Source organism: Pyrus communis, chromosome 9 (assembly GCF_041283825.1).
Source record: "Pyrus communis isolate YQ-2024b chromosome 9, ASM4128382v1, whole genome shotgun sequence".
Classification (NCBI taxonomy): Eukaryota; Viridiplantae; Streptophyta; class Magnoliopsida; order Rosales; family Rosaceae; genus Pyrus; species Pyrus communis.
This window is the reverse complement of record NC_142573.1, coordinates 14,806,744-14,826,579: the sequence shown is the minus strand read 5'-3', so window position 1 is coordinate 14,826,579 and position 19,836 is coordinate 14,806,744. Positions and strand designations below refer to the sequence as shown.

At 37.7% G+C, this 19,836-nt stretch overlaps 2 protein-coding genes and 1 pseudogene across 5 annotated transcripts; 1 reads left to right on the top strand and 2 right to left on the bottom strand.

Annotated features, from left to right (window-relative positions):
* Nucleotides 1-4,642: 4,642 nt before the first annotated feature.
* On the bottom strand, nt 4,643-5,624 carry LOC137740616 (uncharacterized; annotated as a pseudogene).
* Nucleotides 5,625-8,136: 2,512 nt separating this feature from the next.
* On the top strand, nt 8,137-13,888 carry LOC137739827 (AUGMIN subunit 4). 3 transcript variants are annotated; one of them, XM_068479546.2, is made up of 14 exons: nt 8,145-8,461; nt 8,657-8,704; nt 8,822-8,947; nt 9,350-9,697; nt 9,911-10,010; nt 10,282-10,327; nt 10,777-10,870; nt 10,983-11,054; nt 11,210-11,268; nt 11,505-11,573; nt 11,654-11,705; nt 12,582-12,659; nt 12,732-12,811; nt 13,870-13,888. In XM_068479546.2, the coding sequence occupies exons 1-13, from the start codon at nt 8,324-8,326 to the stop codon at nt 12,807-12,809; spliced, it is 1,308 nt and encodes a 435-aa protein (XP_068335647.2). In that variant the 5' UTR covers nt 8,145-8,323; the 3' UTR covers nt 12,810-12,811; nt 13,870-13,888. The 3 variants fall into 3 exon arrangements, with proteins under 3 accessions (XP_068335646.2, XP_068335647.2, XP_088556296.1); XM_088700170.1 differs by lacking the exon at nt 13,870-13,888 and adding an exon at nt 13,061-13,334; XM_068479545.2 differs by lacking the exon at nt 13,870-13,888 and having other exon boundaries at nt 8,137-8,461; nt 12,732-12,979.
* A 1,241-nt stretch (nt 13,889-15,129) lies between these two features.
* LOC137740114 (Isochorismatase family protein) lies at nt 15,130-19,518 on the bottom strand. 2 transcript variants are annotated; one of them, XM_068479923.2, is made up of 6 exons: nt 19,345-19,518; nt 19,106-19,219; nt 18,663-18,897; nt 18,453-18,569; nt 16,701-16,793; nt 15,130-15,497 (listed from the first exon to the last, which is right to left on the bottom strand). In XM_068479923.2, exons 1-5 carry the CDS (start codon nt 19,387-19,389, stop codon nt 16,702-16,704), a joined length of 603 nt encoding a protein of 200 aa, XP_068336024.2. In that variant the 5' UTR covers nt 19,390-19,518; the 3' UTR covers nt 15,130-15,497; nt 16,701. The 2 variants fall into 2 exon arrangements, with proteins under 2 accessions (XP_068336024.2, XP_068336023.2); XM_068479922.2 differs by having other exon boundaries at nt 15,130-15,545; nt 19,345-19,504.
* Between the last annotated feature and the right edge of the window lie 318 nt (nt 19,519-19,836).

The following is a 19,836-nucleotide window of genomic DNA, read 5'->3' as shown; positions in this document are numbered from 1 at the left end:
CATTTTCCCAAATTCAATTGTTATAATATAGTTTTATTAATTGGACCTTTATGTGCTTAGGGGCAATTATTTGTGATGATTTCGTGTTCACTAGTTTGCGTGGCGGCTAAATATTTGTGAGTGGACCCCTTCTAAAATGCATGTTTTACTAGTAGTAATGCATACATGAAAAGCATGATTTAATGAGTATGTTTTATGAAACGTTTTATGAGATAACATGCTTACTGAGGCTATTTTAAATTATTATTATTTTTCCTATAACCCTTGTTCTTTATAGAATATCTGATGGATGATAATATAATATTTAGAACATGTTTTGAACACCTCTTTATAATATAGATCATGGATGACTTTATACTATAAAGTTGCTTTTCAAATATATGTATGTTCAATGATTTTGTACTTACCTAGTGGTCCTTATTCCGCTACGGGGCAAGGGATAGATTCCGTCATAGGCGAGGTTACTGTGTTGGCATAGGGCCTAAAGGTGATTTTCCTCTGGCAATTAGCACAAGAACAGGGAGCTGGCATGAGGCCTGAAGGTGATTTTCCTCTGGCAATTGGCATAGGGACATGGAGCTAGCATAGGGCCTGAAGGGATATTGGACATTCACTAGTGATTACGATATATACGAGATATGTTTTGAGACATTGCACGGCATGCTAGGTTTCGGAAAACCTATTTTAATCATGTTATATGAGTTTCATAAAACTTAGGGGGTTAGTATGTTGATATCTGTTTTATTATATCTATGTCAACTTGGTCTACTCATGTTTGTTTTGCGCCCCCTTCAGGATTGGAATCGCGGCATACAATCTCGGCGTCAAGGCACTTCCGCAGCGGCATCTTCAAGTCCTCTCGGTGTAAGACCCATTCTTTTATTCATTCAATTTTTATATAAATTCTTTTAGTGTTCTAGATTAGATGTGTGCTCTAAACACTTTCTTGAAATGCATATTCATTATATTTTAAATTTATAAGTCTTATTTAATTCTTGTTCTCAGCATTTGCATTTAATAAATGGCTTTCGTCAACCTCGGGTGTCGGCCATCACGTACCTACCTTGGTATTCGGGAAATATCGGGATTGGGGCATGTCATGCTGCGTTGTTTTGAAAGATCATCGTTGGGACATCAACGACAGGATAAAGATCGCAGGAGCTTCGAATATGACCCACTATTGCTCTCAACCAAAAGCATTCCCGAGTTGCTTCATGTAAGGTGAGAATTTCAGCATGGTTAAACGAAGTGGCAACCAAGGTCTGTTTAGTTGACCTCCAAGATATTGTGGTGCCTCCAACGGTAAAGATATAACCTGTTTAAGAACGCGCCTTGTGCAGATCAAACAAGCATTCTTCGTCGGTATAATCAACAAGGCAAGAATCTACTCGAGAAGCAGAAAGTGCGGCATCACTCGAGGATTCGTAAGGATAGAACAAGATCAAATCTGTAGTACCTTTAAGGTAACGGAAGATGTCTTTCACGCCAGTCCAATGTCTGTGTGTTGGTGCATTACTGTATCTTGCCAAAAGATTAACAGGGAAGGAGATGTCAGATCTAGTGCATTGAGCTAAGTACAATAAAGCGCCTATCGCACTTAGATAAGGAACTTCAGGCTCCAAAATCTCTTCATCATCATCTTTCGAATGGAAGGGATCTTGTTTTGCATCTAGCGATCGAATGACCATAGGAGTACTCGAAGGCTTCGCGTTATCCTTATTAAAATGGTGCAACACCTTCTAAGTGTAGTTCGATTGATGTACTAGGATTCCATCCGAACAATGTTCTATCTCAAGACTAAGACAATATCGAGTCTTACCTAGATCTTTCATCTCAAATTCTGACTTTAGGTGCGCTAGTTCTCATGAGCTTTTCAGGAGTTCCGATAAGATTTATGTCATCGACATATATTGCAACAATCGTAAATCTGAGATGTGACTTCTTAATGAACACACAAGGGCATAGTTCGTTGTTCACATATCCTTGACTAGTCAAATACTCACTTAGACGATTATACCACATTCTTTCATATTGTTTCAAACCGTAGAGTGAACGCCTCAGCCGAATTGAGAGCATGTTCCGGGGTTTAGAAATATTTGAACCAGTCAATGTAAGTCATTCAAGAACATTCATATAGATTTTCGTATCAAGATCCCCATAAAGATACACGGTTATTGCGTCCATCATCTGCATATGCAGTTTTTCGAAAACTACCAAACTGATAAGGTAGCGAAAAGTAATCACGTCCATAACGGGTATATAAGTTTCGTCATAGTCAATCTCGGGGCGTTGTGAGAAGCCTGTGTAACAAGACGAGCTTTGTAACGCACAATTTTGTTCTTCTCATTACGCTTCTGAATGAAAACCTACTTGTAGCCAACGGGCTTCACATATGAAGGAGTAGGAGCTACAGGTCCAAACACCTTATGTTTCACAAGCGAATTGAGTTCAACTTGGATTGCTTATTTCCAGTTTGACCAATCAATTCTACGTCTACATTCATCAACGGAACGCGATTCAATGTCATCGCTCAACATGATCTCAGTTACTACTGCATATGCTAATGTGTCGTCGACAATTATCTCATTTCTACACCACACATCTTCTAAGCTAGCATAATAGACCAAAATCTCACAATTCTCAAAAGGATGATTCGTCTCTTCAAGGACACTTCCATAATCTAGAATTTCCTCATGAGTTGGATAAATGAGTAAACGATAGTCGGATTCATGGTAGGCTCTTCGGGACCTTGTGCCGTGGATTTCCTTTTTTGGGGGTGTGAATCCTTTGAACCAAGAGGTCTGCCACGCTTTTGTGTAAGGGCAGATGATTGGTTAGCTGCTAATATACGTGAAGTACCAATATTGGCGTTTTGTGCCGCCAGGAGGGAAGTCCGTCGTACATTTGGTACATCCATCTTTGCAGGCGTATTCGCAGTTGGAATATGTGATCTTGTCACGCGTGCTAGGTCGGTGAAGACATATGGCATGCTCGAAGCTATGCCCTGGAGATCTAATATGCGCTGCACTTTAGTTTCAGATTGAGCGGTGATGGGATCTAAATGTGACAAAGTGAGAGTCGTCCATGATAATTCGCGTCGTTCTTCAGGAACGTTGACTTTCTTATCTCCCCCTAACGATGGGAAGACAATCTCATAGAAATGAAAATCTGCGAAACGAGCGGTAAACGGATCACCTGTCGAAGGTTCTAAGTAACAAATAATCGAAGGAGAATCATATCCGACATAGATTCCCATCCTTCGCTGATGCCCTATTTTTGTACTTAAGGGCGGCGAGATCGACCCATATATCGTATAACCAACTGAATGAAACTAAATGGTTGTGTCGCAATAGGCCTCAGGCAGACCAACTTTGCTGCATGCAATATTGCATGGCCCCAAGCAGTAATTGGGAACTTGGTACGTATGACCAACGATCGAGCAATCATTTGTAAGCGCTTAATGAAAGCCTTTGCCAGGCTATTCTGGGTGTGAACATGGGGTACAAGATGTTCAACTTCAACCCCAACCGACATGCAATAGTCATCAAAAGTTTTAGATGTGAATTCTCCAGCATTATCCAATCAAATAGATTTGATCGGATAACTAGGGTGGTGAGCCTTGAGCTTGATAACCTGAGCTAACAGTTTGGAGAATGTAGCGTTCATTGTGGATAACAAGCACACATGTGACCAATGTGTGGAAGTGTCAACCAAAACCATAAAATATCTAAATGGTTCATAGTGAGGGTGAATCGGTCCACAAATGTCCCCCTGAATCTGTTGTAGAAAAATGGGAGGATTAAAATGAATCTTGTCATAAGAAGGCTTAGTAATAAGTTTTCCCATTGAACATGTTTGACATGTGATTCCTTGGATCGAACCTAAACTTGGGGTTAGTGGATGTCTATGTGATAATTTGAGGATGCGGCACATGGTTATTCGTCCAGTATGTCCCAAACGATCATGCCAAAGTGTAATTTCGTGCGTAGTCCCAGTAGTAGGGCCGGCCACATAGTGGCATTTGATGGGGCGTATGGTCGTAGTATACAGACCACTCGGGATACGCTCCATCTTCTCTAGAATATGCTTCTGGCCATATTTATAAGAAGTTATGCACAAAAATTCAACTCCGTTTTCTACGTGAGTTTCAACGTGGTAATTGTTATCTCTAATGTCCTTGAAACTTAACAACGTTCTTCCGAAACGTGGAGAATAGAGTGCCTCAGAAATGGTCAAGATTGTATCATTGGACAACATTATAGGCCTAAGAAGGTTGTCAAAGGTGTATTCTTAGGTATGAAGTTAATGAAATAGATGCAGTCACGCAAAACTGTGTGTGTGGTTGCTTTATCTGCCAGACAACTAACTTTCCCACTAGTCATACCTACAATGAAAAATTAATTTGAATCGATCATATGCATAAAAGTTTTAAAAACAAATATCAATTCAAAATAATTTCATTTATTCAAGAATGGTAACTAATTAAAACCTAATATCCAAAAACAAATCACCAACAAATAATCCAAACATGAAAGGAAAATTGTTCAAAAATAAACCAAAAACAAAGAAGGTGTTCGGCCACTAGGTGGAATTCAGCCCCATTATCTTATTTCAACTAAAAAATAAGTCTATGTCTAATATTCTAATCTTCCATAAGGGTGGTATCCTCTTGAAAGTCAGAAACCTCCATCATTGTAGTCTCCGGTTCGTCCACTTGCATGAAGTTTGATTCAAACTTCTTACGACGAGAATGATATTCATCTACAACCTTCTTGGGAGCTCGGCAAACATAAGACCAATGATCCTTTGAACCACAGCAATAGCACATATTCGCATCCATGGTTTCAGGTGCTTTGCCTTTTATTCTTGAAGTTCGGGGCCTTGGGAGCGAGGTTTGGGTGCTTCTGGGCTTTATTTCCTCCCTTGGATGGGCCTTGACTCTGTTGACCTTGGTGGAATGGCTTATGGCCGCCCCTACCATGCCTCTTTTGGCGTTTTGGGAATTGGTTTGTGCTATAATATGCTTCACGCATAGCAGTTGCCCTAGTAGGTTGAGCTTTATAATTCTTCATCAACAGCTGGTTCTGCTTTTCAGCGAAGAATAGAATAGAGATCAAATTCAAGAACTTAATGAACTTTTGAGCTCTATATTGTTGTTGGAAGACAATATTAGAAGCAGAGAAGGTTGAAAAGGTCTTCTCCAGGAGATCCTCTTTGGTCAAAGTTTCGTTACAAAACTCGAGAAGTGATCAGATTCGACAAACTTCAGAATAATATTCATTCACAGACTTAAAGTCCTGGAAGCGCAAGTGTTGCCAGTCATGCCTTGCTTCAGGCAAGAATATGTACTTTTAGTGGTCAAAACGATCAGCCAAAGCAACCCATAGTGCATGTGGATCCTCCTTAGCAAGATATTCAGTTTGCAAAGCGTCATGGATATGTCTTCAGATAAAGATCATAACGGTGGCTTTTTCAGCTTCACCAACAGGGTTATCCGTCTTTTCTTCAATAGCGGGATGCAAGTTCTTGGCAGTGAGGTGGAGCTTCACATCTTGGACCCACTTGAGGCAGTTCCTTTCAGAGACCTCCAAAGTGGTGAAGTCGAGTTTGTCCAAATTCGACATCTTCCTATCACAAAATAGATGGACAAGATGTGGTTATTGTAATGGAGAAAAATCGATCCATACACATACGAGTATAACATACAGGTTCTAATAGACATGTGTTGGTTTAATTTTGCATGAAAAAAACTTCGGATTTTCATGGGTGATGTTTGTAAGTGAAAAACTTCAGGTTTTCAAACAAGGCATGTTTATAAGAAACTTTAGGTTTCAAAATAGTTATGAACTTCAGGTCCATATATTCCTGCAGGCAAACACAAATATATACACAGAAATGTGCAACAAGAATATGCAAAATATAACTTTAGGTTTATAATTATCAATGAATTAATTATTTGGACTTCGAGCCAAATTAAAGTGTGGGTGAAAAAAATATAAAACCCATTGGGCCTAAAATAATTAGGCAAATAAAACTCGAGGCCCAAGAAAAAAATAAGCCCACGGGTGGCTTAGAAAAATTTGTCTGTGAGACCTAGGCCGAAAAAATCGGGCTGTGGGTCTCGAGTGGGACTGCAGGCAGACCTAAAAGATTTTTTTTTTAAAAAAAAAAAATTCACGTGGGCCACTTCAAGCCTAAAAAAAAAAAAAAAAATTTTTTCTTCACACACAAGCTGGGAGAAACGGTTTGGGCCAGGGAAGCTCCAAAGCCCAATGGGCTGGAGCAAGATATCAGTAGAGGGTCGAGTAACAGAGCCCGATAGGGCTCGGGTTTTGGAACCAAACACCCCAGTGTGTGCTGGGTGTGTTTCGCCGGAGAAGAACACCGGACTTGTCGCTCCTAGTGGCGGTCCGGGGTTGGTTAGGACTTGGGTTGAGTCATGGTGGCCTTTGACGACCATGGTGGTGAATGGAGATGATGTAATCTCAATGTTATACTAACCAAAACCCTAGAAAATTTGAATCGAATTTTCAACAAAATTCCGACGAGATTCAAGTGAAACGCGTTCCAATTTCCAACGTGGGACGACTTTTGGTCGTTGGCGACATGAACCAAAGGTTCAAGGCAGTGTCTACAGGCCATTCTGTGGTCGATGTGGACGGGGACACCATAAAAGGTGTCGGGTTTTCTGGGTTTGAGAAGCTCAGAGCTTCTGGCTCTGTGGGTCTCAGCTTGGCGTGGGGAGCCCATCGTTATGATGATGGTCACGAGTACAAAAGAACCCTAGTTTTCCCAATCGCAATTTTATTTTTATTTTTTTTCAATTCAAAGCATATTCAAAACAATAATATGTTAATTTAATTCAATTTGATGCATATAGAAATATATTTGATTCAATTCATAGCAAATATCAAATTCACATAATTTAATAATTATGGATATAATGCATGCATAATTTATGTAGAAACTAAAATTCGAAAAACGTAAAGTTAGGTCATGCATTATGGTGAATGTTTATGCTATTAGGGTTGCAAAAATATCGACATAAAAATCATTGTTTTGAAAGAACCTGATTGCGTGATGATATGGATGAACTGGTTTGATGCAGAAAAATTCTTCAACGTTAGATTTTTAAGCGCAGCGGTAGGAGTAACGTTTTGTAGCCTATTTTATTTGACAAGGTTAAAAGGGGCCGGTGGTAGAGAGGGAGATTGAGAGAGATGTGTTTGTAGAATTGTAGGGGAATGTGTGTTGTTATCCCTCCTACATTGTGCCTTTATTTATGATAGTAAAAGAGAGAAGATATTCCTTCTTCCACAAGTAATATAAGTTGTAATAGGAAAGGATGACTAGAATCAAATCAAATCTAGGATTTACACAATTACATTTAAACTAGGAATGTTTACAACAATTTTTTATCTAAATATTTTTTTTTTGTCACAAAAAAACTATTTAAAAATAAAATATAAGTCAACCATAAACCACCCACTGATATAACTTCATTTAGTTTAATTGTAAATTTTGAAGTTTGCAACGGTAATTTACGGTATTTTGGATGACCAATATTAGGGTTACAAGGACCAAAACTAAGGTCATCTCCAACTAAAAGGGCTAAGCATAACCCTGTCTAGAATTATAGCCCTACAAAAAATTATTTTTAAATAAACAGTGTCAGGCTATACTCATATTATCTCTAACCGAAGGGGGCTAAACATTGCCCCCTCAATAATTTATTAGTTTTAAGTTTATACTTTAAATTTATTAGTTAATTTAATTAAATTACCGTTAGATGTTTTCAAATATAGTCGTTGAATTTGAATCAATTATTGCAATTGAGGAGCTGGGCCTAAAAAAAAGGCTAAGAGGGGGGGGGGACTAGAGTTGGCCAACTTGATATCCCTTTGGCCAAATAATGGCCTGGTGAGTTCCATATAATTATAGTTCATCCATCAGTTAAAGATGAATTTTTGAAAAAATCAAATCATTTTTTGACTTTTAAACCTTTAACCTTTTGTATTAGAGATGGCCTAATGTGGTTACAATTTAGCCTTTTAATTAATATCTTCATATTGCATCGGATATGGTTGTTTTTCGCTTTCTTTTTTGTATTAAATTGTGAAGAGAAACGACATCGTCGAAGACGAGGGTGTTTTGGTAAATTAACTTCTGCTACCAGTTGGTGAAAGGTCGGCCGGCCTGAGATCTTGAACTCCTGTGTGACCGTGACTGTTGAGTGGAATCCTAAAGAACGAAGAAGAAGAAGAAGACGACGACGACGACGTTTTGGGGAACGAGTGGGGGCGAATAGCAGAAGCTTAGGAAAATGGCGAAGGGACTGCAACAACAACAAGGGCAAAACCTGCCATCGGATTTGACCCAAGTCATTGATCAGCTGGAGCGCCACTGCTTGGCTCCTGATGGTTCTCTCGTCTCCAAATCTGCCTACCTCGACCTCCAACTCGTACTCTCTCTCTCTCTCTCTCTCTCTCTCTCTCTCTCTCTCTATACACACACACACACACACACACATACAGTTTCCTGCCTTGTTTGGTTGCTTAGAAAATGTGGCTGCAAACCATAAAAAGCAATGTGGCTGCAGATCCTTTACACAATTTACAATTGATTTGGTTTTTGAAAATGTTGACTGTTTCTGCAGGGAAGGGAGGAAATGTCCCGGGAAAGATTGCGTTACTTGGAAGCCATGGTACTTCTGTTTAATTTTTGGGTTTGTGTTGATTGAACTGGTTGTTTTTATCCGGCATTGATTTTGCAATGTGTGTGTGTGTGTGTGTTTGGGTGGTGGGTTTGGATTTTGATGTAGGCATTGTATAGTGAGGCAATTGCAATGGTGGAGGAGTATCAACAAGCAGTTTCAGTGGCTAACCTTGGAGGCATTCGAGATGTGCAAGGTTTATATCTGCAGTTGGGCTTGAAGAACCCTCCTCAGGTGGTTTCAGTTCGACAAACCCTCCTCAAGTCATGATTTGGCCCTTCTGATCCTAATTCCGAACAAGCTCATAGTATCTTGAATTTTAATTAGGAATCTCATTTCAGTTAATTATCTTCTTTTCTATTAGTTTCTACATCAAATGAATCTGTAGAAGGATACCATTTAACTCCCATGTAAAGACCACAGTCCCCATATGATTTCATATTAGTGATATGGATGTTCATGCAAAAATATTAACTTTTATTTAACCGTTAGCTTAAAACTTAAAAGATATCAAAAGTAATAGATTTGTATATTTGATTGACAACTCTATCTTCTTTAGTTGCTCAACACCCTCAGTATTCTATTCTATAACTGAGTTATTAAATTGTCTAAAATGGGTGAACCTGTCCATATCAGTTGTACGAGACATTAGAGCATCGTATGATCGTTTCAGAAGCAGCTCAAAGACTGAGGCTGCCTCTCATCTCCAAAGATGGCGAAATTCATGAGGAAGAAATTGAAAAATGTAGCACAATGTCACGCAGTTCTCTAGAAAGTACCAGTACCAGTGTTACGGTCAGCTCAAGCTCCAACTCAACAAATTATAATACTGTGACTAGCACTGCTAGTGCCGCAAACAACAATCTTTTTCTTAGTGGTACTGATACTCTAGAATCTGGGGTTGGTGGTGTTCCCAATTGCTTTCTTGGAATTACACCAGCATATTTATGGCAAACACAGCTCCAACAAACACCATTGTCAACGGTACAAACTACATTATGGTTCCTGCAATAGTTCACTTTCTTTATTTTCCATTTTATTTACTTATGTTCTATTTTCTCCATCCAAAAATATCTTTTCTTTATAGAATCTGTTACTTTTATTTGTTTGTAATGTCATAGCAAAAAGATCTAAACTTGGTGAAGCTGTCCCTTATTTATTGGAAATTGAGATACATCTGCAATGTTTCAACTGCAGGATATGACAGAATACCAGTTGTGTCTTTCCCAAGAGATTGAAGCTCGTCTAAAAGCTAAATGTGATAAACTAGCTGATGCCTTTGTAATGGATGACATTGGTCTCTCTCTCTCTCTCTCTCTCTCTCAACTGTCTTTTGTGTCAAAGTGTGGATCGGAGGCATTTCCATTTTGCTTTATATATATTCTGGAGAGAGAATATCCAGATTGACTGTTCTAGTGCAAAAATTTGTGTGATGATATTCTCTTCCCAGCAGGGGGCATGGGGTGATTGAGTTTGCTAATATCTAAAGTTAATGGTAAAATTATTATATGCTTGCCCATGCATAAATGCTAATGGTTAAAGGCATTGACAATGCTTTGCTGCTGCAGACTCGTCATCTGGGCATCAAAATTCAAGTTCTCGGCTTCCAGAAAGGTTTGAGTTACTCTCTTGATACGGGTTTGGTTGTATGAGAATTCCTTTTCACATGGAGAAAGATGCTTTTTAATGATGCTTGGAATCTTATTTGACATGTACAATAGTCTGTTACATAAGCAAGTAGAAGACTGGAGTAGGTGGATTTATTTTTTAAAGACAATCCTTAACTACTTAATGGCTCAACATGAGTATTGCCTTTTCCTTCTACTAAAATATTTATATTTCATTCTCAAGATTAATGGTTGACTCATGTTTCACACTACTATTTTAGAGACTGAACGTAATGTGAGTGGCAAAAGCTTCCATACTTCCTGCTCTTTGCTTATGTGCAGTGCTTTGATAAACCAAAGCTTGTGGTGAATCTATAAATCTCTAGAACCACTGTTCTAATATTCTGCTAATAGTGTGATCCATAATTTGTTCCGCTTTTCTAATGACTTTATCAGGGTAAAGTTGATAATTGAGGATATGGAAAGGGAGGAAACAGCTCTGCGGGAAGATCTGTATTCTGCAGATAGAAAATTTGCTGAATATTATAATGTACGGATATAAATGAAAAAACATTGTTTCATGTTCTTGAAGTTCCATACCAGAGCATTTTGTTTTGTGATGATATCATTTATTTATAAAGTTGTGTTTTTGCGAAGCCTAGGTTCTGGAGCAGATACTCGGAGTGCTTATCAAGCTGGTCAGAGATTTGAAGTTGCAACATCAACGTAAATATGTAAGCTTCCGATAATGCTCATGGTTGATGTGTTTTCAATAACACTTATCCCTTCAGCCTTTTTGTTTTTGTTTTTTCAAGTATCTTTTCTATATGATTCAGTATTCCATTTTATTGAGCATTCTTGAACCTTTATTATAATTAATAATTTATAGGATGGACTGCAAAAAACATGGCTGTGCAAAAGGTGTGAGACCATGAGTGCAAAATTGAGGTTCGTTGGTGGTTTTCAGTACTATAATTGTGTATTTCTGGCATCAATGTTGCTTAACGTGTAATTTCCTATATGTTTATGAAGTATGTTCTTTGTGATGCTTCTTGTGCAAACAGACAACATTCATCAGTCACCACTGGCTGTACTTGTGGTTTCCGTTTATTGAGATCAAATAAATAAATTAATTAATTGTATGTCATGACTATAATTCGCTGGAGTGCTTCATTTTATTTCAGGGTCCTAGAGCATGTTCTCCTTCTGGAAACTTATACTAAGGAATCAATACCGGCCCTACATAAAATAAGGTACCTATCAATGATTATTTGAAAGTACGTGTGGCTTACTGGTTTGAGGTTATTTTAATAATTTTATAACTCGTTTGTAGGAAATATCTTCTTGAAGCTACAGAAGAAGCTTCTATTGCATATAATAAAGCGGTATGATATTCTAGTTCATATCTGTCTCTTATTTCCTATGTGGTTTCTGTTCATGCTTTCATGAGTTGCTTTCATATGTATGTGCCCCAACACAGACATTTATAATGATATAACAATCATTCCAGTCTTCTAGCAGCGCTGTAGGCTGCTTCTTGTAATATTGTATTTTCCCGAAGATTTTACTTTTAGCTTGATTACTGCAGTGTTTCATGTCTATTGTGCCTGCTTGTCTGTAATTGTTGCTTCAAGCTTATTTAGTCTTAGACTTGGATTTTCTTGACGAATTTGGTGAGATAAGAAAGTTTTCAATCTGCCCTTATTTCTATATCACTTGTTACTGGTTATTTAGAACATCTCCTATGGTCTCCCTAAATGAGCTCGTAGCTAAAATGTATGGAGAAAAAGGAAAAATTCATCTCCAATCACACACCCTATCATACTCCGAGCTCTAGCAGCTCCTAAATCTGGGGAGTGAGAAAGGAGCTCCTAACATTAATTACTAACAAGATTTTAAATAAAAACTCTATATATCTATTGGTTCACGATCATTATGACTCCCTAAATTAGAGAGTATGATTGCAGTAGAAATTTTCTAGGTAGCTCCTAAAAAAACTTTCTAGTCTTCTTAGCTAGACTTCGACTTGAAAATATTGACCATGGTTGTTGATGCTCTGGACATTGTAGATATTGTGAACATGGAGATGTTCACGACGTCTATAAAAAATGCTTAAGTTGCTAATATATAGTTAAGATATGCTAAGCCAAGTGTTCTGACATGTATACAAGTTACTTAACCTCATCATTTTGTTACTTTTTTCCTACATCTCTCCTGCTGGCTTTCTTTATTAAGCTATGATTTATATTTCTTTTAACCAGGTTACACGTCTCCGGGAGTACCAGGGTGTTGATCCTCACTTTGATACAATTGCAAGGCAGTACCATGATATTATAAAGGTAACAACAATGCTTACAGTTGTACATTACCTGCTTCCCGTGTGCAAGCCTGATATCAACATCCCCTTGCAGAAATTGGAAAATATGCAGTGGACAATCCACCAAGTTGAAATGGACTTGAAACGCCTCCCAGATCACGCAAATGCATAAAGGTAACAACAGTTCTTTGTTTGACTTTTGTTTGTGCTTGTAGTTATAAGCAAGATTGGTCGTAGACATTTGACTAGCGACTGCTGATTATTGTGTATAACTCTGCACATTAAAAGAATTGTAAACATCTGCCCACTTTTATATTCTGAGAAGCATTTTTTGTTTTGGTTTCTGATGGAATCCAACGCCTTGTACAAAACCCGCAACTGCATGGTCTGCATCCCTTCCTCCAATGCCAAATCCACTCCCAGTGCGTTTACTTGGTTTTCTGAAGTAATGTGATCCACAACACTTGAGAATAATCTCCAAGGCCACCCCCAATCCATTTAGAGATGAAGCAATGCTTGATTTGTTTTTAGGAAACTCGGTGTAATAAATCTACGTAAAACTAATTGTGCGGTTTTGACTTGACCTTTTTGAATTGCTTTTTTGAGTCTCACATTTTCAACTATTGTAAAGCAAACCGAAATGAACCGAACCTACCCCGAATGATCAATATCAAGTTTAAATCATCTTTTCTTAAAATGCAACTTAACCAACAATTACTCTGAAAACAAAACAAAATGAAATCATTAACCTTAAGTAAAATGACGATTTAAACTTATTTAATGCTGAAATTTGGGATTAACTGTGAACATCTAATCTGCGACTAGAAGAAATCTTTGCTTTGGAGTGGAATTAGGAGAAGAAAAATCTCTGCGCTTTTTTACTCTCTCTGCATTGAAACCCAGCGTCTCTGTGGTGGGATGGGAGGCATCATTATTGTCCAGCAACAACCCCAAAATTATCATAGGTTGAAATAGTTACACAGCAAATTCAATCATATATAAACAAACAAGAGTCACAAAAGAGATATTCACACACAAGGATTTGTGCCCGGAAAATCTTTAACTGCGTAAAAAAACCTGGGGAACTCCCAATATTTCCATCCACCAGCGAAATAGTAAGTTCATACAGAGATAAACACACACACACACACACACACACACACAAGCTCAAATCCTAGGCTCAACTAAAGGAGCATCTTGTACCTCTGTGCAACTTGAATTTCTTTGAGCAGGTGTGGATTCAGTCTTCACAAATTGGGGCAGCTTGTTTTCCTGAGCTCTTCACTTGTTTCCAGTGAAATTTTTGAATGTAAGATGATGCAGAATGCAGATTCAAATATGAACAGCTTTCTTCAATCGAACATCAACAGATTGAAGAAAACTGAATATGAATCTTGGCCTCCAAGTCTATGCAAGTTTTGAGAGCCAAACTCATAAATCACTCTCATTCTGTGAAAAATGTTAGCTCAAAGAAGAAAGTTTTTCTGTAGGGTTTCTAAAAGTTGCGGGGATTTAATGGGATCCGGTGCATGTGAGTTGGTATGATTCCATCCCAATTAGGTTACCCATTATGTGGCCTAGTCGAACTCCCACTCATCTTAGTGTAAAATATATTGTTATAAAAAAAGTTGCGGGGATCGGAACCACCTTGAGTTGAGAGCTGAGCTCTTTTTTATACTCCAGCAACCCTAAATGGTGAAGCAATGATGATCGTACAAAATTCCACATGAAACTTTGGGTATTTCTGTGGCAACTTACTCAAAGACACTAGTCTCACAGAGGACATGAAGAATAGGATAAATGCTAACTCAGTAGAATGAGAAAGGGTCACATGATTATTTAAAAGGATGCACGTGCCCATACTTAACTAGGCAAACAATATTAGGGATCAAAGTGGAACGGGAGCAATATATTACGTTGTTTATTTTCGTAACTATATCAAACAATGGATGCAGGTAAAAGAGATTGAAGAGAGATTGGTATTATTACTTTCACTTTGATCTTGTTGTGTTGCCACGAGGATACAAAAATACCTCTACGTATAGAGATATTGATCCGACAACACCTTACATGCACGAAGAAAAATTTTCACCTCCCGAAGACTTTTTCACCTAAAACTTTCAACTGGTTGTCACCAAAATCCATTTTGGTTTGCTTCCCTTTACAATCATATGTGTGACATTGTCTTTTAAATTATAACATGACATGAAAATATTTCTCAACAAATATAAAAAATGGTAACAACTTAAAATCCTAGTCCACACATTTTTTTCATGTACATCAGTTGGAGGGAAATACATTTCCGGTCGTGTGTGGAGAAATGAACGTGAAGTTTAGAATAAAAGTCATAATTTTTAACTCTTGATTGGATTTGTAAATTTAGAAATTCAGAAATTTCGCGTAGAAAAAGAAAAATTAGAATCTATTAAGTCATAAATCCTGCTTCAATTCCATCTACTAACTATAGTAATCCATTGAATTATATCTCGAAATTAATCCCTCTAAACAAGTATCATCTTTGCATTCATGTGAGTCAAATGGCTGAGAAACAAGTTCGTATTTAAAGACGAGCAACAGAGACCATCCAAAAAGAGAAAGAAGGGGTCTTTGTCTATCCGAAACACAGGAACGATCTGACTAGAAAGTCATTAAAAAATGTCGTTGGTTGACTAGCCATGGAGCTGGCAAACAAAAGGAAGTAAAACAGCTTACATCACATAAGGGAGTAACATGACCATATTACTGTGACAATTAAGCAGAAACAAACCTATCTGCTTACCAGAGGATCAAGCATCAGATTCATGCCATTCTTGTAGGGTTGGTGTTGCAACTCCAACGTTCTTCGTGTCCAAAACATCAGCTGCTTCAGAGAATTTGGTGTTTCCACGTTAGTCATGGGTATCGTTCACTGATTCATTTTCAAAGCAATCAGAAATTTATAACAAATATGACAGAAGAAACAGGTTTCATATAACTTTTAGGGGTAACATCCTCTTGCAAAGCATTCTAATATGTACAACTTGTCCGACTCTGACAAATGAATGGGACTGCAAAGCATTCTAATATGTAGAAACTGTTTCCTTGCCTTTGTAAACCCAAAAGAAAGATCATTGAAGATATTATACTACACATCCATAAACTTAATTCAAAAGATCATTGCTTTCAGATAGGAATTAGAAAAGATAGCAGAGACTTAAAAAGTACTACGCTTATACAACCCAGATCTTTCGATAGAATCCATCAACTTTTTGTCAGCATTATACTAGCGGCTCAAATAGAAAACTAAAGTACTTGTGAAATGTATCAGCAGAGCTAATCTAAGACATAACTTGCAATTCATTTCTCGCCATCACTAATTCTCATTTCAGACATGAGAAGCCAATAACATCACTGATTCTCATGCCAGACACCAGAAACCAATAACAGAAGGACGCAAATCCTCCTGCGTCCTTAAACTATCCCCATAACCTTTCCCACCTTCTTTCATCTCTTCTAAGTTCCATTTTTCATCCCACTCTGTTCCCACCAGGAAATGGTCAAAACCAATATTTTGTTTGGGACTTTGTTTTGCATCTGTAGCGTTCTAGTGCAGCTTTGTAGTGTTTGAGTAGTTCATTGGTAATATTGTAATACGTTTTCAAGAACAAAGTCTAAAATTCTTTGGGACTATGAAGTCCCTCGTCCAAACGTAGCATTAGTTTTCAACGGGAATTCTCGTCCTACTAGTAGCCTACAGTTAATGGTACTTAAGTAATATTGTTCTTGGTTCAAAGTTGAGAAGGTGGCATTTGACTGTGGAACCTATTCCTGATATCCCAAGTCTACCACTTTTCACTTTTGTTAACATATCCTGAATGCTATTGCACAGAAAAATAGGTTCCAAAAAATATTATATCAGGCATTTGCCTGCAGAATAGATAACAGTATCACGTTAGCATCAAAGAAAAGAAAGAACGTACCAAAGATTTCAAATGAAAAGGAAGAAAAGCAGCTTTAGAATCATAATACACATACAGCTTTAACAAGACCATAATATTATTACGACATTCAAGCAGAAGCCAACCTTACTGGTAACCAGAGGATAAAGCATCCAATTCACTCCATTCTTGTAAGCTTGGTGTTGCAACTCCAATGTTCTTCATGTCCAAAATATTGGCTGGTTCAGAGAATTTGGTGTTTCCACGTTAGTCATGACTCATGGGTATCGTACTATCGTTCAACAAACCATTTCAAAGCAATACAACTTTATAAAACAATATCACGGATAATATGCTCTTGGAAAATATTCTGATATGTACAACTCGTTTGACTCTGATCAATGGATCAGATTGAGAGTATGACGTAAAGTGTAGCAACAACAAAATATTCCCCGCCTTTGTAGACCCTCACAACTATCATTGAACATATTGTACTGCACACAAATATAAGGAAGAAAAAACAGTATAACTGGCAATATGTCATACTCCAGTGAGAATGGCCCTGTTAAGCTCATGAATCCTTTCTCCGCGTGAAAGTGATTATGGTAGAATAGTTACAATAACGTCACTCATTCGATCAAATCCGTAAGATCAATGTAAATGATTTTACTTGCATTCAGTTGGGAATAAGAAGAGATAGCAGAAACTTTTAACTACTTTGCTTATACTACCCCAAATCTTTTGACTGAATCCATCAATTGTTTGTGTCATCAGCATTATATTAGTGGCTCAAACAGGAATTTTGAAGTACTTGTGAAATATATCAACAGAATAAGCTTATAAAAAGCTAAAACATAACATGCAGTTTATTTCATGCCATCGCTAACTCTCGTTTCAGACACGAGAAGCCAATAACAGAATGACACAAATCCTCCTCCCCGTAGAAAAGCTTTTTCTTGCACATTAGTTACAAATTAACAATTGACAATCTTTACTGGCCAAAATCCCAATCACAACATGCACACCTACAACTCGTCCACAAGAAAGAATATAGTTCCAAGATCTCTCCGGTCTATCTTTGCAGTGCTTCCTTACATTAGCTTGCTGGATACTGCAAGCTATCATTTCTGATCATCAAATAAAAAATGTAATTCGCCGCTCCCACAACCTTTCCCAACGTTTTTCCATCTCTTCTAAGTTCCATTTCTCTTCCCACTGTTTCCACCAGGAAATGGTGAGAGCCTGTAGTTTTCATCGGAAACTCTCTAGTCATACTATTAGCCTGTAGTTTTAATGGTACGTTTGAAATATTGTTCTGGGTTGAATGTTGAGAATTAGGCTTTTGAGTTGAAGAAGATGCCCAGAAGGACAAAATTTCTAGAACCTTTTCCTGGTATTTCAAGATTTCTACTTTTGACTTCTGTTAACATATTCTGAAAACTATTCCAGAGAAAAATAGGTCCCAGAAAACATTATCAGCCATTTGCCTGCAGAACGATGAAATAACAAAAGATAAAACCTATCTAGGTAATCCCATCGAGGATTGATTGTATATAAGTTATCAATAATCTCATCAGCGCTCCTTCAAACTTAACATGTTGAATTATATCAAGGATATGAGCCATGTGTTCACATCCTCATTCCTCACTTTTCAATCCATGATGGAAAAGTTATGCGTAGGATCCAAATCAAACCTTAAGATCATATAACATTTGATCAAATGACATGAAGACAATCATAATTCCAAATTCAAGTCATTCATATTAATTGTACTTTTGAACCGAAGATCCTCACAAATGATTAATTTTTTGTCAGCTCTCCTTAGCTTAAGTTTTTGGAAAATGCACCACAACAATTAAGAGTCTTACATTAGCATCAAAGAAACAGAAATCACATACCAGCGTGTATGTCAGGTGTAGCAGCGGCTGTGGCGTCAAGAATAACTGTAACAGACTTGTAATCCAAGGCAACGCCATCAAACACAGTCTGCTTAATGCAATTTGGAGTCTGAACACCTAAAATGCAAGACCAACAAATTACAAGCTTGTAAAACACACATTTCATACACAACCAATAGGGTTTTTCCAAGAATTGAATCTCTCACTCACCAGTGACAACCAAACTGTCAATTCCAGAACCCTTGAGAAACGAATCGAGGTGCGTAGCAAAGAATGCACTAAACCGGGTTTTAACCAACTTGTAGTCCCCTTGTTCAATCACAAGACCATCAACAAGTTCAGCACCTCTCTCACCCTTAACAGTTGGCCCTACTTTCCCTGCCGGATATAAGTGCCGGCGAAAAAGCTCAACATCTCTTCCTAGTGGATCATGTTCACGCACAACCTACAATAATTGTCAAAATGAAGCTAACCGTAAAACTGTAAACTAAAGTGAATAATATATCTACCCCACAGTTAAAATCAAACCAAAACACACTTTTTTCTTAATTACACATTAAAGTTCATATTTTCATTGTTCAATTTCTAGTTTGCAGAAAGTAGAAAATTCGACTTAAAATTAATAAAGGGAAAGGAAAGGAAGTTGGCTGTACCCAAACTACTTGAATACCACGCTGCCTAGCGATTTGGACGGCCTTGATTACATTTGGAACTATGGCTTTGCCTCCATTAACCATCATAGGACCAGCCACATCAATGAAATCATGCTACAAAACCAGATTATATGTAACAAGACCCTAATGATCTATTAATTTCATTTGAACTTCTAGAGAGAGAGAGAGAGAGAGAGAGAGAGAGAGAGAGAGAGAGAGTTTGGGGGAGAGAGAAAGACCTGCATGTCAATGACAAGGAGAGCTGTGTGCTTCCAATCTGCCATGTTTGAGTTCAGAGAGTTAATTAGAGGGACGACTGATGAAGGGGTTGGCAACTTCTTGTTTGCAACTTCAGAGAAATGGCAAAAAAAAGGCCTATATATGTTAAGACTTGGACTGGGCTTTTCATTTGGACAATGACTTTATGCTTCTTTCTCCTCCAAGATAATGGATTAAAAAAGTAAAGTTGATTTCAATAAATCACTTTTATATCTTCAACATGTGGTGGATCATGTTGCTTTGAACAAAATTAAAACATCGAAAGGAAAAGTGTACAACTTTTGTATTGATATCACGTTGGACGTGTTTGATTGTTGTCTCATTAAAACATTGCCAAAAAAATGTTCAATGAGATGAAAAGTCTATTTGAAGTGAAAAAAAAAAAAAAGTGTTTGATAAAATACTTTTGGATGCTCCCCTGATTGATATCTCCCCGATCAAGACAAGTTTCA